This window comes from Gobius niger (genome assembly GCF_951799975.1).
Source record: "Gobius niger genome assembly, chromosome: 15".
Classification (NCBI taxonomy): Eukaryota; Metazoa; Chordata; class Actinopteri; order Gobiiformes; family Gobiidae; genus Gobius; species Gobius niger.
In genome coordinates this window covers 921,458-940,568 of record NC_136866.1, presented here as the reverse complement: position 1 = coordinate 940,568, position 19,111 = coordinate 921,458, and the positions used below count along the sequence as shown (strand labels likewise).

The 19,111-nt window shown below is 40.1% G+C and overlaps 1 protein-coding gene across 1 annotated transcript in view; it reads right to left on the bottom strand.

Moving 5' to 3' along the window:
- Positions 1-18,007, bottom strand: part of tshr (thyroid stimulating hormone receptor) — a gene marked incomplete at both ends in the record, with an annotated part of 51,190 nt that extends 33,183 nt beyond the window's left edge. Inside the window, 3 exons of the mRNA XM_079572528.1 lie at positions 4,950-5,024; positions 8,875-8,946; positions 17,838-18,007. Coding sequence (XP_079428654.1) covers positions 4,950-5,024; positions 8,875-8,946; positions 17,838-18,007 — 317 coding nt within the window. The remainder of the gene's footprint in view (positions 1-4,949; positions 5,025-8,874; positions 8,947-17,837) is intronic.
- Between the last annotated feature and the right edge of the window lie 1,104 nt (positions 18,008-19,111).

Sequence of the window (19,111 nt, the reverse complement as noted above, 5' to 3'; positions counted from 1 at the left end):
AGGTCAGGTCAGTGTCAGGCTCACAAACGCAGATCTGTCTGTTGTTTGTTAGGTTCTTAATTTTATTTATTTATTTAACCTTTATTTAACCAGGTAAAACATTCATTGAGTGACCTGGCTGAGAGGCAGCAACACATCGTAAAACTGTTACATCAATGTTTTCAGTTTAGATTTAAAAGAGTTCAGAGAGACCAGCTCACGAAAACTCAGCTCATTTTGCAGCTGATTCCAATCAGAAGGAGCACAATATTTAAAAGCCTTTTCCCCACGTCAGTCCTTACATTAGGAACTAAAGGAGGAGTCGATCCTGTGAACGACGGCTGTACCCGGTGTTTGGTTTGAGAGTGACGAGTGACCAGTGTTAATTTTGACACATATTTTAATTTAGTTTTAGTCTTAGTCTTTTGACTAAAATGTTATTTAATTTTAGTCGAGATTTAGTCGAAAAAATCTTTTCAATTTTAGTCGACTAAAATTAAGACTTTATTTATAATTTAGTCGACTTATATTGATTGTAGGAGCCTAAATTATGTTTTGTTCTGTAAATAGTTTCAATCAGTTTATGACATAATTATTTTTGTTTGGTAACTTTATGGTTATTTTGGTTAATTTACTTTACTTCATTTTGGTATTTGGTAATTGTTTTTTGTCATATTTTGTTTGGTCAGGCTATGTGTCGCTATATCATGACGCTGCGCAGTGTCACATTTGTGGGAGCGCACAGAATGGAGCCAAACAGTTTTTTGACCACTGCTACCCCTTTTTTGTAATCCCCTGTCAGTCTGTCATGTAATGTATGTTTTTCTCACTAAAGAGTTTTTAACTGCACATCTTGACTCCATGGATTTTATTATTGACGGTGTTTGGATTACTTTACGACATGCTAAGGGCGCAGCGAGTCATGCTGGCTTCATATAATTTTAGAACCTACATTGATAATATTGATTCTAATCATGTTTAATGTTGTTCCTCTGCTTCATGTTTCTGCTCCACATGAACAAAGCTCAGAGCTGATCCTTTAAACATGATCTGAGGCTCTTTCAGACGCTCAATACAAGTTTGGATGATTTTAGTCTCTCCTTTTCATTTTTATTTAGTCTGATTTTAGTCGACTCAAACATCTGGACATTTTAGTCACAGTTTTAGTCTCATGAGAAACTTTTCATTTAGTTTTAGTCCAATTTTAGTCACAAAAATATCACTTTGACTAAAATTAAGACTAAATATTTTTGTCGACGACATTAACACTGCGTGTGACTGTAAATAAGAGGGAAGTAAACCGAGTAATGTTTTGTAAATGAACAAGTGCCAATGAATAAAACGTGGTGAGGAGAGAGAGCCGACCATGGGAGTAAAGGAGACAGTGGTGAGTGAGGGATTTGAGATTGGAAATGAATCTAAGAGCTCCGTGGTGAACTGTATCCAGCGACCGGAGCGACTTCGCAGATGCGCGTCTGTAAATAATGTCCCCATAGTCCAAGACTGGGAGGAAAGTTGCAGCAACAAGTTGTTTTTTGGCCCTAAAAGATAAACAAGATTTGATTCCCAACACTTCCCAAACTGAGAGACAATGTTGTGTGAGAATAAGCCTATTTTTTTGTGCTGTAAACCTCATTTTAACTGAACTTCACCCATCTAATAATAGCAGCCGATTCCACTGCAGCTCGACCAACGCCGGCGAAAACACTTTCATCTGCGATATAGTGCCGACCACACATTTTTTTGCTCGACACCGTTTCCCATTAAAAAGTAACAAGTCTGAAAATGGGTGATTTAGCCGCACGCAGCCCCGAGCTCCACAGCTGCCGCCCGCCTCTGCGCCAACACCAATCCTCGCATTCATCTGTGTCTGACCCTGAGGGAAACCTGAGAGAGACGCCATTATCTGGTACCGCACCGCACCAATCAGCGGCAAATGGGTCCCGGCGATTCCAAAATACACCTCCCGATCGCACGCCGCCCCGGGCCAGGGACTCCGGTTACCCGCCGCGTCTGGGTTTGGAGATCTGGAATTAGCCGGCTAATGGGGAGAGACACTGAAACCCGGGGATAATCAAGATCAGAAACGCTGGAGTGAGGAAGTCTCGCACACGTGGAGCGCGGCGGATCAAGTCAATGTGCACGCTCCTCAGTCAGAGTCCTCTTCTGAAAGCTTCTAAATTATGCTCTTTGGATTACTTTGCTTCTTAGCCTTGATATGGATTAGTATAATGAAGGAGAAGAAGTCAAGAGAAGTCGAAACTGTGGGATGTTTTAACCTGAAAATGGCTGACCAGATGATCTTCTTTGACTGAGGTCACATGACTGCACAGGTGTCACCGGGCAAATTCACTGATTATAAAACCTCTGAGCCAGAAAGAAGGTTGTGCCTGCATGCCTGGGGTTTCCTGTTTTTGTTGTATAATCACGAACAGAGAACTTACTATGAAATATAAGTGTACAAAAAGCCAGCAGAGGACACTGGTCTCCATCTACAGCCAGAATACAACGTGGAATCAACTAAAGCGAAGGCTGAGCAGCTGCTACTGTGGCTTTTAAACAATAAGCTCTGAGTACCAGAGCTGGAGTCAGCGGGAACTGCAGAGTGAAATGGTGCAAAACTGCCCTGGGTCAGTCTGCGTTCTCAGTGAAAGGGACTCAGTTATGGAACGCTTTGCCACTGGAGTTAAAGTCCCAATTGGACCTGAGACTTTTCTCACAAAAGCTGAAGCTGTGGCTGAAGAACAAACAAAAATGTGAGGCTGAACTTGGGATGGGAAGTGATCAGATATGTCTTCTCTTCTTTCATTTTATTGTTGAATTGTTTGATGCTTTTCACAGATTTTTCATCTTTCTGTTCTTTTATAAACCCTCTCAAAAACCTAACCAGGGAGCTGCAAATTAGCCGATGGTTAGACGCCTTATGTACAGAACATCGGCCAACGAGTTGGCAATGTTTCCTTGTACTGTCCCTGTCAAATAAACAAATAAATAAATAAATAAGGCAGAAGAGGAACAGTACAGTATACTTTCATCTTACAGGGCCTTTACCTGATTTGTGCAACAATAAAAGAGAATCCAAGCTTAAACTGTTTTTAGTTGTCATCCAAACTCAATGCCAACATTCCATTTCTAACATCCCAGTTCTTCACAAGGAGTTCATAAGCTTCACTTGGTTGGTCAGTGGTACTGCAGTCTTCAGCCTTATCCGTGGAGGAACCCCTGCGTACACTCCACACTACAAAAAGTAAATATCAAGCATTGGCTTAAATGATTTGAATCGAGGAAATGTTTCTTGTTTTGAGCGGTTTTCACTCATTTAGACACTTTTCCTGATCGGACCGAGTTTGCTTTGCTTGTTTGAGGACATTTCAGACCAGTTCTAGGGTAAATCTCGCTTGAAATAAGAAAGAAAAATTGCCAATGAGATAAGAACAATTTTCTTTCCCCATTGGCAAAGAAAATGACCTGAAATAAGGACGAAATGTAGCGAAACGAGTCAGAAACATCTCAGAACAAGTGAAATAATCTGGGACAAATGCCCAACAACTTCTTTGTTTGTTTGTTTGTGTTTGTGTAGTTTATTTGAGCAACATTTTCTCTTTCTCCATAGTTTCACAATCATACAGTTAATGGAAGCTCAAAGGGAGTCGACTGAAGCAAAAGCTTATAAGTGCCGACCCCTGCTTAACTCGTCAAAACAACTAAAATGTGGATTATTGTGCTCAAATTGAGATGTTTATACTGATCTAGTTTATTACTTTTTGCACTGATGCTCCAACAAACGTTGGATGTTCTGCCCCGGCCTGCAGAAGGACTCCCATCAGCCCTGGGTCTGTCTATAGCCTGTCCGTCCATGGGAGTGGATCTCTCCTTCTCCTCCAGGTTTCTCTTTTCTCTCACTGGGTTTTTGAGTTTGTCCTTCTCGGGTAGGAGAGTCTAAGGGCGGGGGACGTTGTGTTGTGATATTGGGCAATACAAAACAACTGATTGATGCATTAATGCTAACAAACACCTGCAAGCTCACTGTCAAAACACATTATATCAGCAATCCAAATACTGCACAGGAAGACAAAACTCGTTTCACTACTAGTAAAACGACCAGGGCCACCGGCTCTAGGGCCACTGGTCTGGGCCCCTCACTTTACCTTATACCCTTACCCCCGGGCGTAACCGAGCTTTACCCAAATCTAAAAGCTTAACCTCTTAACTCCCGCCTGAACCGAGAGATATTTTTCCTCACGTCATCACATTTTTTTTCCATCATTTTTTTTTGGGGGGGGGGTATTCAACTCATTTTTGTAACTTTTTTGTCATTTTTTTGCCATTTTTTTGTCAAATTTTTATCAAATTTATGTCATTTTTTTGGTCATTTTTTTGTAAATTTTTTGTCAAATTTTTGACATTTTTTCGTCCATTTTTCGTCAATTTCTTGTGACACCTTTTCATCAATGTTTTCTCACTTTTTAGTCACATTTCCATCATTGTTTTCGTCTCAGTTTTGTCGCTATTTTCTCACCTTTTTTCCAGAAGCTTTTGGATTGGGGTAAAGCCAAACTGGAGAAAATGTGCTCGGTTTAGGCGCGGGGTCAGAGGTTCACATATGTATTTGTGGAAGTGTCACATTTGCGCTAATTTGGGCCGGGCTGACCAGAGTCCAGGGCTGTTCTTCAGTCCCAGTCCGCTCCTGTCTGAGATTAAATGGATTCTGCGCTTAATCTTTCTATTCCTATATGGAGTTGCTTTAATATTTCTGGTAGACCAAGAAACTGGGAAGCAAACTGCCATTTTCTAGTTCAGCCTTTGACACGTAACGGCATCACCTTCTGTCTTATTCCGTCTCCAGTTTGAGGCACAGGTCGTTTAACCACTCGATAAGGAGCTGCCTTTTTGTTCCTTTTTCTCTCTCTCTCAAACAGAGCGGCTTAATCAATAAAGGCCAATAAGTGCGTGGCCTTTCAGTTACTCACATGTGGTAGACTTTCCTCAGGCCCGAGAACGAGTGCCTTTCCAGTCTCTCCAGCGTCACGTCCACCGAGATATATCTGGAACAAATAAACAACTCAAACAGCGTGTACGAGCACTCGTTTGATCATTCCTCAAAATAATGACTTTTAGTAACCGCGCGGCTCGCAAGAACGGACGACTTGTTGAGGGTAACGGGCGAGCGGAAAGCCGAGAAGTGTTTTCATAAATGGGCTGCTCTTTCCTGGGTTTATCAGCCCACCTTGTCTCCGGGTGTCGAGGGCAATTTTCCAGGTATGCCGCCTCATATACGTTACCCAGTCATCAGTCACTCTCAGTGCATTTGTTATTTCTCCAGAACCAGCGCGCTCTTAAAATAAACGCTGAACTTAGCAGCAGGTCGCGGCTGAAGAGAGGACTTATTAAGGAAAGACAGGCGTGAGTGTCATTACTGATGGTGACCTGGACACGCTTCACCAAACACGCACTCATTCAGGACGGTTCAGGGGTTTATGTCACTGGTTAGAGACGGAAAATAACTCTGTGGCAAATATGTGAACCTCTGACCCCCCCCCCTGCATTTTTTCTCCAGTTCAGCTTTGCCCAAATCTAAAAGCTTCTTCACTGGGGAGCGACACTGTAACGTCTCCTTTTTTTGTTGCTTTTTCAGTACTTTTTTGTGGCTTTTTGGCCTGTTTTCGTCACTTTTTCGTCACTTTTTCGTCACTTCTTTGTCACTTTTTCGTTGTGTTTTCGTCTCTTGTTTTTTGTGGTTTTTTTCATGTTATTGTTGTTTTTTCATCGCTTTTTTCATCGCTTTGTCGTCACGTTTTCGTCACATTTTGTTGTGTTTTTGTCACTTTTTTGTCACTTTTTTGTCACTTTTTTGTCACTTTTTCGTCACTTTTTCATTGTGTTTTCGTCTCTTGTTTTTCAATTTTTTTTCTTCATGTTATAGTTGTTTTTTCATCGCTTTTTTCAGTGCTTTATCGTCACGTTTTCGTCACGTTTTGTTGCTTTTTTGTTGCTTTTCCAGCGCATTTTTGTTTTCGGATGCTTTTCTTTTAACCCCTTAACTCCCGCCTGAACCGAGCACATTTTCTCCAGTTCGGCTTTACCCCAATCCAAAAGCTTCTGGAAAAAAGGTGTGAAAATAGCGACAAAACTGAGACGAAAACAAGGATGGGAATGTGACAAAAAAGTGAGAAAAACATTGACGAAAAAGTGATGAAAGTGGCAAAAATGTCACAAAAATGTCACAAAAATGTCAAAAAAATGACAAAAAAATGACAAAAAATTGACGAAAAATTAACCAAAAAATGACAAAAAATGGACAAAAAATGGACGAAAAATTTACGAAAAAATGACCAAAAAAAAGACGAAAAAATGACGAAAAAATGACAAAAAAAAGACAAAAATGTGACAAAAAAAAGACAAAAAAAAGAGTTACAAAAATGAGTTGAATATCCAACAAAAAAATGATGGAAAAAAAAATGTGATGACGTGAGGAAAAAGCTCCTCTCGGTTCAGACGGGAGTTAAGAGGTTAAAGCTTTTAGATTTGGGTAAAGCTCGGTCTCGCCCGGGGGTAAGGGTATAAGGTAAAGTGAGAGGTGAGACCGGTGGCCCTATAGAGCCAGTGGCCCCTCTGTGCTCTTCCAGAATAGACACATGGCCAGTCCGCCCCTGAGCAGACAAATAGAAGTAGTTAAAGTAGTTCAAACATTGGCTCATTATTAGAAACAGTCAATGTTAATGAAACCTAAATTATGCAATTACCTGGAAGAAGTAGCCCTGCAGATCAGCATGTCAAAACATACTAAAAGTAATTGAAGTCATTTGGACTAAAAACAATAATCTCACTTCTACCACATAGCACTACATCTGGACAATAACCAGGACTACGTTCTGCTGCATAGTTTTGTGGCAAATGGAACTTCCTCCACTTAGACACTGGTAGCACTGTGGTCACTGGTTAGCACTCGTCCTTCACAGCAAGAAGGTCCTGGATTCAGAGTCTCGGACCGGACGGGGTCTTTCCGTGTGGTTTGGCCCGTAGTGGCAGCAGAGTCGCAGTGGCTCAGGACAAACCCTCCATCTGATCTGCACCATTCCATTACACAACAATGATATTTCACCTCCGACCCCTAACCCCAAACCAAACCCTAACCCTTAAAGGAACAGGCCAGCGTTTTTCTACACTGAGGTATGACCAGTTGATATGTGCCTGTCTGGTGTTTGTGCCTGTGGAATATGAATATGCTGGGAGAGGCCAGATGCTAACAACATCTTTGGTCTTTTTGCATGACTGAGTGCACGTGTACACCAGTGTTAATTTCGTCAACTAAAATATTTAATTTTAGTCAAAGTGATATTTTTGTGACTAAAATTGGACTAAAACTAAATGAAAAGTTTCTCATGAGACTAAAACTGTGACTAAAATGTCCAGATATTTTTGTGACTAAAATCAGACTAAATAAAAATGAAAAGGAGAGACTAAAATCATCCAAACTTGTATTGAGCGTCTGAAAGAGCCTCAGATCATGTTTAAAGGATCAGCTCTGAGCTTTGTTCATGTGGAGCAGACACATGAAGCAGAGGAACAACATTAAATATGATTAGAATCAATATTATCAATGAAAGTCGACTAAACTAGTCGACTAAATTGACTTGCAATTTTAGTCGACTAAAACTAGACTAAAATTGAAAAGTTTTTTTTGACTAAATCTCGACTAAAATTAAATTACAATTTAGTCAAAAGACTAAAACTAAATTAAAATATGTTGTCAAAATCAACACTGGTGTAAAGACAGATTCGCATCTACTCGTCTCAGCTCAGGTAAGAACATATCTCTGGCCTGTTCCTTTAACCGAGCACATTTTCTCCAGTTTGGCGTCACCTGAGTCTAAAAGCTTACAGCCTATAGGCCCGTGTAATGCCTCATTTGAAAGCTAAGAACTACAAAACTGACTGTCAAAGTGTTTTTCGTTTTCGTCTTTTTTTGGTCATTTTTTTGTGCTTTTTTAATTGTGTTATTGTCGTTTTTGTCACTCTTTTGTCGCATTTTTGTCACTTCATTGTCACATTTTTAAGCGTTATTGTGGTGCTTTCGTAAGGTTTTTATTTGTTTTGTTTTTTATTGCTTTTTTTGTCACTCTTTTTTTGCGTGTTCGTCATGTTTTCATCACTTTTTTATTACGTTATTGTTGTTTTTTGGATGTTTTTGACGCTCTTTTTTGTTGCTTTTCCATCACTCTTTACTCATGTTTTTGTCCCTTTTTGGTTTGGTTTTCATCCTCGTTTTCGTTGCTATTTCGACACTTTTTTAAGAACCTTTCAGATCTGGGCGCACTGCAGAAAGTGAATATCAAGCATTGGCTTAAATGTCTTGAATTGAGGAAATGTTTCTTTAAACGTTTAAAGCAGTTTTATCTCATTTAGACTTTATTCCTGATCTGACCAAGTTTATTTTGCTCTTTTGAGGACGTTTGTGACCAGTTCTAGGGTAAATCTCGCTTGAAATAAGAAAGTAAAACTGCCAATGAGATGAGACCAATGTTCTTACCCCATTGGCAAAGAAAATGACCTGAAATAAGGACGAAATGTATCGAAACGAGTCAGAAACGTCTCAAAACAAGTGAAATAATCCGGGTCAGGAGCCCACCTACACCTTTCACTGTCAAAACAGCTCAAATTCAGATTATTATGCTCAAATTGAGACTTTTATACTAATCTGCTTCATTACTTTTTGCAGTGTAAAGCCAAACTGGAGAAAATGTGCTCAGTTCAAGAGGTTAAAGCACTTTACCTTTAGTGCGTGACATTAACCCAGGCGTCAGATTTACCCAGCATGCCTCTGCGTATATTTCACCTCAGCTTAACTCTTCTGTCCCCCTCCCTCCCCGGGAAACCCTGCTCGAGAAAACTTACATCCAGGAAATGTTGACCAGGTCGGCAAAGGCGTCTGTCGGCATCGATGGAAGATGAGTCTCCCACAGTCGCCTGGAAAACAAAACAAAACACATGCTAACTGTTTTGTGACATGTTTCCACCCATACCGTGAACAAGGTGATAATGATACAATGGGATACATAGGACCCATTTCCTAGTTATCCAGAGTGTTGTTTTTTTTGTTCTAATTCATGAAGTCCTTATATTTGAAGAGTTTAGTGGTGCTAGGCTAGTGCTAGGCTAGTGCATGTCTATGGTAACTAGTCGCCTGCATTAAAAAACACTTCAAAATCATGGGCTCGTCCTCCAAACGTTGCCATATCTGATTTGTAGAAGCTCCTTTGTGAATTCCACGTGTAGTGATGCGGCCGCAGGTAAACAAACTACTGTAGATACGGCAACCGAGCAGATCACTCCGCCGCGGCGTAGCTACAACCAGGAAGCTGATGCTGCTCAAATATAACATATTTTAAATGCAAAATTCCGTTCCATCATGTTATTCTGTCACTCCCTCATTAAAAACATGGCTGAAGTGTTGCCTTGGCACATTCACGTATTTCTGAGTAATCTGTAAAAACTCTGATGGCGGCCATTTTAGGGATAGGTTTGCCTGAGTCCTCCTAGGAACGCCCCCACCTCCTGGAGACGCCTCCGAGCTTTGGTCACCAGCCGAGTAACCAACCACTGCTCCTCAGCAGAACCCCCTCCCCACTGATGCCACAGACAGCGTGTGGAGGGGGCGTGTCTAAAGGCTCAGAGGTTCTTAAAGAGACAGAGGCCTATTTCAAGACATTCACGGCAGCCATTTTGAGAGAGACATTTTATACAAGGCAGTTATTCTAATTTACTGCATTTACAGACCAACAGAAGGTTTGTCATCATTGTAGTGAGATATAGACTGGTGCTATGGGGCTGACAAAAGCAGAACACCCCCTCTTTAAAGCATTATTCAGTCGACACAGACATTTATATGCGTAGTCTGGTGTGATTGCCTAAGGTGCTCTGTGCTCGGGTCAGACTGTTTTTAATGCAGGCAACTAGTTACCATAGACATGCACTAGCCTAGCACTAGCCTAGCACCACCAAACTCTTCAAATATAAGGACTGCATGAATTTAAAAAACATATATATCTCCAGAAATGAACAACACTCTGGATAACTAGGAAATGAGGCCCTCCTGAAATATCCCTTTAAGCAATATCGTATATGCTCAACCTAAGTGAGTAGCAGGCACAGAACAATTTACTTGGCATTAAAACTGGAAAGAGAAAAAGGCTCCACCTGCGATCAATGGCCAGTAAACATGTCTGCGTGTTATAGACTCTTAAGTTGTCTAATTAAAAGAGTAAATCATTGAAGACCCACATCATTAAAACAGGACCATTGTGGCCCTCGAGTGTGTGTGTGTCAGCGTTAGACTTAATGACTCGCTGCAGTCTCGTCCGCCCCAGGCAAATGTCAAAGGCGTTGACAATAAACGAGCAAAACTGGTTAAAAATGATCATTTTCCCCAGATGTGTGAAGGTTCATAGTGCAGTGTCCTTTGAACATCATTCGTCTGTGTTCTAACAATGTGTGCCCATGAAAGCTTTCCACCCAGAACCAGGTGTAAAACAAAAACAAAAAATGACAAAAAATTGACCAAAAAAGACAAAAAGTTGACCAAAAAAGAAAGAAAATGACAAAAAAGACAAAAAATTGACCAAAAAAGACAAAAAGTTGACCAAAAAAGAAAGAAAATGACAAAAAAGACAAAAAATTGACCAAAAAAGACAAAAAGTGACAAAAAAGGAAAAAAAAAGACAAAAAAATTGACAAAAATTGACCTAAAAAGACAAAAAGTTGACCAAAAAAGAAAGAAAATGACAAAAAAGACAAAAAATGACAAAAAAAGACAAAAAAATTGACAAAAAAAACAAACAAAAAAATTGACAAAAAAAGACAAAAAAATGACAAAAAAAGACAAAAAAAGTCAAAAAAAGACAAAAAAATGGACAAAAAAAACAAACAAAAAAAACAAACAAAAAAATTGACAAAAAATGACAAAAAAAGACAAAAAAAAGACAAAAAAAGACAAAAAAACAAACAAAAAAATTGACAAAAAAAGACAAAAAAAGACAAAATAAGACAAAAAAAGGACAAAAAAAATTACAAAAAATGGACAAAAACCTGCTAACCAAAGTCACCATATTTGTGCACATTGGTCTCATCTGGGGAACAATAGCCTGATTGAAGCTAACGCTGGAGACGTGAGGGCCCGTTAACCCGTTAGCGAGCGCAGTGTACACGCTTTGACAAGCTCAAACAAACAGCGCGACGGAGAGCAGGCCGGGACGCCACACGCCGCCATCACAGTTGAAAGAGGAGAGGCCAGAGTGTGCCGGAGCAGGGCCGGTTCATCCCAAAACAGAACCAGCAAGAAATCCACTTCAATTTGTACGAGAGGGAGAGACGTGAAAACAAACAGATCTGAGATTGCGTTTGAAGTGGGGGGAATCGACCACAAGATTTTAAACGGTGTCGGGTCGAAAACAAGCTGTGGTCCTGGTGGGCTCACATGGGAACAGGCCTGGGGAACACTTCACATTACGGGCCGGTAAGTCTTTGGTGCTTACAGTGGTAATTCTAGATACTTATGGTGGTACTTACACTGGTAAATACTAGTAATTATTATGGTACTTACAGTCGTGCTAATGCTGGTACTTAAATACTAGTAATAATAGTGGTACTTATAGGTACTTATTATGGTACTTACAGTCGTGCTAGTGGTGGTACTTACATTGGAAATTCTAGGTACTTATGGTGGTACTTTCAGTGGTAAATACTAGTAATTAATATGGTACTTACAGTCGTGCTAGTGGTGATACTTACATGCTAGTAATAATAGTGGTATTTCTAGGTACTTATCGTGGTACTTACTGTGGTGCTTATGGTGGTACTTGCAGTGGTAGTTTTCGGTACTTATTGTACTTAAAGGATACCATAGTGAGAATTACAAGGTATGTACTTCTAGAAACAGTGGTAGGTCTTAGTAATGAAGGCTATACTTCTTGTTTTCCCCGTCACACAGTCCTAGAAATTACTTCTGTTTGTAGAAGTACCTCATTTACTACCTATGAATTGCTGCTGTAGCATCCTTGAATTGCCAGTAAGTACCATAGTAAATAGAAGTACAACCTTCATTACTAAGAGTTACCCCTGTTTCTCTTAGTAATGAGAGATACAGGGGTAACTCTGTGACTCACTAACCCTACCCCCAATCACTAGTAATTACCACTGTAAGTACCACTGTCATTACTAGTAATTACCACTGTAAGTACCACTGTCATTACTAGTAATTACCACTGTAAGAACCATGGACTTACCGGCCCGTAATGTAAAGTGTTACCCAGGCTGGTTTTGATATCTGGCCTGTAACAACAAGTGTGATGTGACAAAGCAGTGCCACTTACATGGACGGGGTTTTTCTCCAATGATGAACAATACTACTCAAGTCCATATGTCCTTAGAGCACTTCTATCATCTAATAAAGACATTAAATACTGTATTACCAGAAGAACATGGGGTGCATGTCGGTCTTTCCACTCATGATCCTTTGCTTCAGATAATTGGAAGAAATTACACTATTTCCAGGAATTCCCGCAGAGTTCTTCATTTTAGCTTTCCCATTAACCATTTTTCGGATAATGCCTGCGCTCTGCTGTTCCCGTTCATGTGACTAAATTGCAATTTCCCTCATAGTCACAGCTTTTGTCAGATAAACGCAGCCCTAATTTGTGAAGAAGCTACAATAGTGAAATTGCGAGGGCTTCTGCGAGGCTGGGATTGCTGTTTTTGTTCCTCTCTCCTTGAAGTCTTTTTTGCTCTTAATTATTCTCAAACGGAGCTCTCGGAGTGTTTGAGAAATGCGCTGCAGAAGGTAAATATTGGATTTGAACGCATCGGCCAGACGTAGCCGGGGAGTCACGCGACGTCGGTGCTTTCCTTCCCGGCGTCAGTGACATGTGTGACGCCACTGGTGCAGGCGGCGGCGGCGGCTGAGTGTCCACACACGCTCTGATACACCCCCCCTCTCTCACTGACTCACCGTTAAAACCAGTATATCTACAGTACTTTAACAGCAGGGCCGGGGGAAGAGGTTTTGGCTGGGGGTGCTGAGAGAGAAGATTGCCCCCCAAAACGCTATTTCTTATTTCCTATTTATTTAACCCCTTAACTCCCACCTGAACTGAGCACATTTTCTCCAGTTTGGCTTTACCCCAATCCAAAAGCTTCTGGAAAAAAGGTGTGAAAATAGCGACAGAACTGAGACGAAAACAATGATGAAGATGTGACAAAAAAAGAAAAAAAAAATACAAAAAAGAAAAGAAAAAAAATGACAAAAAAAGACAAAAAAATGACAAAAAATGAAGAAAAAATTGAAAAAATGGAAAAAAAAAATGAAGAAAAAAAAAATGAAAAAAAATGAAAAAAAAGAAAAAAAGAAAAAAAAAGACTAAAAAAATTGACCAAAAAATTGCCAAAAAAGACCAAAAATGACAATTTTCACACCTTTTTGACAAAAAATGACAAAAAATTAAACAAATATTTACAAAAAAATTCACAAAAAAAGACAAAAAATGGAAAAAAAATTGAAAAAAATGAAAAAAATAAATATGACAAAAAAGACAAAAAAAATTGACAAAAAATGAAAAAAATAAAATAAATAAAAGACAAAAAAATGAAAAAAATAAATAAAATGTGACAAAAAATGAAAAAAAATAACTAAAAAAATTGACAAAAAAAAAGAAAAAAAATAAAAATGACAAAAAAGAAAAAAAAAATGGACAAAAAAAGACCAAAAAATGAAAAAAAAAAAAAAATGGACAAAAAATGAAAAAAATGACTAAAAAAATTGACAAAAAAAAATGACAAAAAAAGACAAAAAATTGAAAAAAAATTGAAAAAAAATGAAAAATAAATTAAAAATGACAAAAAAGACAAAAGAAATTGACAAAAAAATGACAGTTGAATAACCCCCTCAAAAAAATGGAAAAAAATCTGATGACGTGAGGGAAAAAGATCCATTTACATGAGTTTTGTAGATCTTTCAAATGAGGTGTTACACTGGCCAACAGGATTTGGGTAAAGCTGAACTGGAGAAAATGCTCTCGGTTCAGGCGGGAGTTAAGTGGTTAATATTGCTTGTAATGCATTGCACCCTGGGTTCCCACGGCCTTGTTTAACAGTGACTCTCCATTAGGTATCAATCACTCTCCTGTTACTATTTACACACCAGCCCAGCAGAGAACCAACCTCACCAGGCTAAGGAAGCCCAGCCGGTATCATCAGAGCTGTTTCTCTAACTATACAGTCCCTGCTGTTGGCACTGGGTAAGACATCGACATACTTGGATCACTCATGCCCACATCTCTGCCAGCTAGAATCATTGTGCCTCACTGCGCCACTATTTTGGGTTCATTTTGTTTTGATTGTATCACATTTTCTGGCAGCCCGGGACGCGATGGCATGCTTTATGTTCCCTCATCTTGGACTCGGAGGAAGAATGTGCTGGAAGACTGGCCACGTTTGAGGAGGCGCGGAGTTGAATTGAGGCAATGATTGGGAGATAATTCCATGTGATGGGCACGGCAGAGGTCCTCCCATCTGATCAAACACCCGGTAATGTCTCGCTTTAAGGGGAGACACTACAGGCAAAACTACATTTGTTCAGTTTTCAGGTTTTGGGCCAAATCTGTCTCTGAACATACAAGCTTTCACCCGGAAACCAAACCATATGTCATGATTTGTCTTTGTTCCTCTGTTTTGGTATGTTTTGTCTTTGGTCTAGTCCTGTGTTTTATTTTGACATGTGTTCTGTCCTTGTGATTTTGCTTGACTTCCCTCGTTACCTGCCTGCCCCGCCCTGATGTGTTTCACCTGTGCCCCGTTTCCTCTTGTATTTATACCCCTGTGTTTCCCTTGTCCTTTGTCGTGTCTTTGTCAGCCCCGGTTTTTGGTTATGTCTGGATTTTGTTATTTTAGTTTTCGTCTGTCATTAAACATCACCAGTTTTGTTGCAGTCCTGCATTTTTGGGTTTTTCTTTTCTTTGCACCATCCACAACCGTGACACCATATGCCTAATCTTCACAATAACATGTTTAAATATTGCGCTGATTCAATGTTCCCCCATAGACTTATATGGGAGAATGCAATTTCAAGGGCCTTTTTCTCCAAACACATGTTTCTGTCATTGTGGCGACACTATGTCCACGTCAGTCGGACCTAAAGACTTCACATTTTCCAGCCTTGGACTGAACAATATTTGGAAGATTTTTTCAGAGGGATTTTTTATTATTTAATCCCTTAAGCCCCATTTATTGAGTTTTGAATGTCAAAAAATAAGGCGAAAATTACATTTTTACAAACGGCTTATTTTAAAACTAAACAAGAAATCCTAAATCCCCTCTGAAAACGTCTTGGTAACTCATTTATCAATAAAATGAAACCATACATTTGAATGTAGCTCTGTCCATTATTCAGATTTCGTCGCCGAAAAGATGTGAAATTTGGGGCATTTTTCGGCATAAAACACCTTGTTCTTATATGAGAAGATAAAATGACAGAAAACCCTTTCATTTATGCCAGTGATCGACAGCAAAAGCTTCAAATTGATATCTGTAAATATACATTTGTTCCCTGTTCACCTGCAGCGTCTCGCCCATCGCTGAAGCTTGTGCGTTTCCGTCAGTCGAGGTGAAACCGTCGCCTGCTGTTACGTAAGTCTGCTCTTTAATGTGAGCAATTTAAGAAGCTTGAAAGTTCTGTTTTCAGGAGTGCCCTTGACGTTACATCATCACTGCCATCACTAACACACTCTGTCTGTGTCATACAGACGGATCTTCAGATATAAGTGAGTTTGATGATGCTTCAGAAATAACATCTAACAGATAACATTGAATGAGCTGAATGTCCACGCACTGCAAGACTTTTTATTATTATTATTTGTTTGAACTCTGAAACTTCTCATCCAAAACCGTTCTTGTTACTAGTTTTTGACACTGGTGCATTTTAACCCCTACTTTAACCAAGCACATTTTATTCAGCTTTGGCTTTACCCAAATCTAGAAGCTTCCAGAGCTTACAGCCAATAGGCCAAGGTAACCCCTCATTTGAAAGCTAAGACCACATCTGAGCTGAGCCTTTTCCTTGTGTTGTTGTCACTTTTTTGTTGTTATTCTTTGATGCTTTTTCGTCACTTTTATTGTCGCCTTTTTGTCTCTTTTTTTCCAATAATCATTAATGTTCATGTTTTTGTTTAATAGGGACATTAATGAACATCTACAACGTGTGTGATGTAAATATGTAAGAATGTTGCTTCTATCCAGTCCCTTGGCAGGTGACAGATATACGTGCGCAGATTGGCAGCCATGCTTCCATGAGTCTGCCCCAGGGCACAGGGACTGAAAACAGCCCTGGACTCTGACCAGCCTGGCCCAAGTGACATATTTTAACGTCATACATATACATACATACATATATCTTAACCGAGTGCCTTTTCTCAAGTTCAGCTTTACCCAAATCTAAAAGCTTCTCAACTGAAAAGCATTAATTTGAAAGCTAAGCCTTGTTGACCTTTGTTTAACCAGGACAGTCCCACTGAGATTAAGAATCTCTTTTTCAGGGGAGTCCTGGTCCCAGAGGGGAACCTATTGTACATGTTTTTAGTGGTAGGGGAAACCGGAGGAAACCTACGCAGACACGGGGAGAACATGCAAACTCCACACAGAAAGGCCCCGTCCAGGTGGGAATCGAACCCGGGACCTTCTAGCTGTGAGGCGTGAGCGCCAGTGTTCATTTTGACAACATATTTTATTTTAGTTTTAGTCTTTTCACTAAAATGTAATTTAATTTTAGTCGAGATTTAGTCAAAAAAACGTTTCAATTTTAGTCTAGTTTTAGTCGACTAAATTTAAGACTAGTTTAGTCGACTTATATTGATGATATTGATTCTAATCATGTTTAATGTTGTTCCTCTGCTTCATGTTTCTGCTCCACATGAACAAAGCTCAGAGCTGATCCTTTAAACATGATCTGAGGCTCTTTCAGACGCTCAATACAAGTTTGGATGATTTTAGTCTCTCCTTTTCATTTTTATTTAGTCTGATTTTAGTCGACTCAAATATCTGGACATTTTAGTCACAGTTTTAGTCTCATGAGAAACTTTTAATTTAGTTTTAGTCCAATTTTAGTCACAAAAATATCACTTTGACTAAAATTAAGACTAAATATTTTAGTCGACGAAATTAACACTGGTGAGCTCTAACCACCGCGCCACCGCGCTGCACTGTTCACATGTGATGTTGTTTGTTGTTGCTTTTTCATTACTTTTTTTGTGGCTTTTTTGTCGTGTTTTTGTGGTGATTTTTTTGACACTTTTTCCATCTCTTTTTTCATTGCTATGTCCTAAAGCTCGGTTAAGGAAAAAAATGAAGAGGCCAGACTGGTGACCTGAGAGCCAGGGGCCCTTCTGTGCTCTTCCAGAAAGGACATGTGGCCAGGGCAGCTCTGGCCACAGTTTGATCTTACTTAGTGAAGAGAATGCAAACATTGTAAAAACGCCCAACCTCATGATCATTATTCTGTGCACAGTTCAAACTACACTTCATTGTGAAATAATCCCCCACTTGTGTGTTTAAATATGCAGCAGGTGGAATCATTAAAGGGGTGATACTCTTACCTATTGAAGGGCTCTGACTCACAAAACACCCGCTCAAAGACAAATGTCCCTTTAAAGAATAACTGCTTAACGCGCAGACATCTCAGAGCCCCCACGGGAGCGCTTTGTGGGAATATTCATGACACTGTAATGGTTTTTCCTCGGGGTTAAGAGCACTTTCAGACTGCATGAGAAAACAGATGGATCACTTTAACACGTGCGCGCGTGTCCGCCTATACTCACACGCTCTCCGTGCTCTGCGGGAACCTGGGGAGCTGGTCCATGTCGGTGCAGGAGACGTACAGCGCCCCCGGGTCGCACTCGCACGACTCCGGGCACGCTCCAGCCTGGGCCACGGCGCGCACGGGCAGCGTCACCAGCGCAAACACGGCGCACGTAAACGGCACGTGCATTCTTCTGAGAACAGCTGTAAATCCTCCGGTCATGTGGATCAGCCTTTGTCCAAGTGTCCAGGGGGGAACGCGTTAAACTCCACTGATGTGTTAGGTTAAAGAGTGAGAGGTTTACTTTCCCACTGAGCTCCTGAGGGTCTGGAGGGGGGGATGCTGTGGAGAGGGCAGATCAGAGGTGGACTTCTGGAGGTGGTCTTCTGAGGAGGGTGGACTTTGGGGCTGTTATAAAAACACTGTAACATTTAGTCATAGGCTTTAAAGTGACAGTCCAGAAGAATAAACGTTTTACACATTCTATAAAATGCGCAAAATCGACCACCTGGTCTTGCATTTTGATGTTAAAGAGGGGGTGTTCTGCTTTAAAGAGGGGGTGTTCTGCTTTAAAGAGTGGGTGTTCTGCTTTTGTCAGTCCCATAGCACCAGTCTATATCTCACTACAATGATGACAAACCTCCTGTTGGTCTGTAAATGCAGTAAATTAGAATAACTGCCTTGTATAAAATGTCTCTCTCAAAATGGCTGTAGTGAATGTCAAAAATGTGACAAAAAAATGACCAAAAAATGACAAAAAAATGACAAAAAAATGACAAAAATGTGACAAAAAAATGACACAAATGTGACAAAAATGTGACAAAAAAATCACAAAAAAATGACAAAAATGTGACAAAAAAATCACAAAAAAATGACAAAAATGTGACAAAAAATGACAAAAAGTGACTAAAATGTGACAAAAAATGACAAAAAAATGACAAAAATGTGACAAAAAATGACAAAAAAGTGACAAAATAGGCCTCTGTCTCTTTAAGAACCTCTGAGCCTTTAGACACGCCCCCTCCACACGCTGTCTGTGGCATCAGTGGGGAGGGGGTTCTGCTGAGGAGCAGTGGTTGGTTACTCGGCTGGTGACCAAAGCTCGGAGGCGTCTCCAGGAGGTGGGGGCGTTCCTAGGAGGACTCAGGCAAACCTATCCCTAAAATGGCCGCCATCAGAGTTTTTACAGATGACTCAGAAATACGTGAATGTGCCAAGGCAACACTTCAGCCATGTTTTTAATGAGGGAGTGACAGAATAACATGATGGAAAGCTGGAAAAAGTCCATTTTGC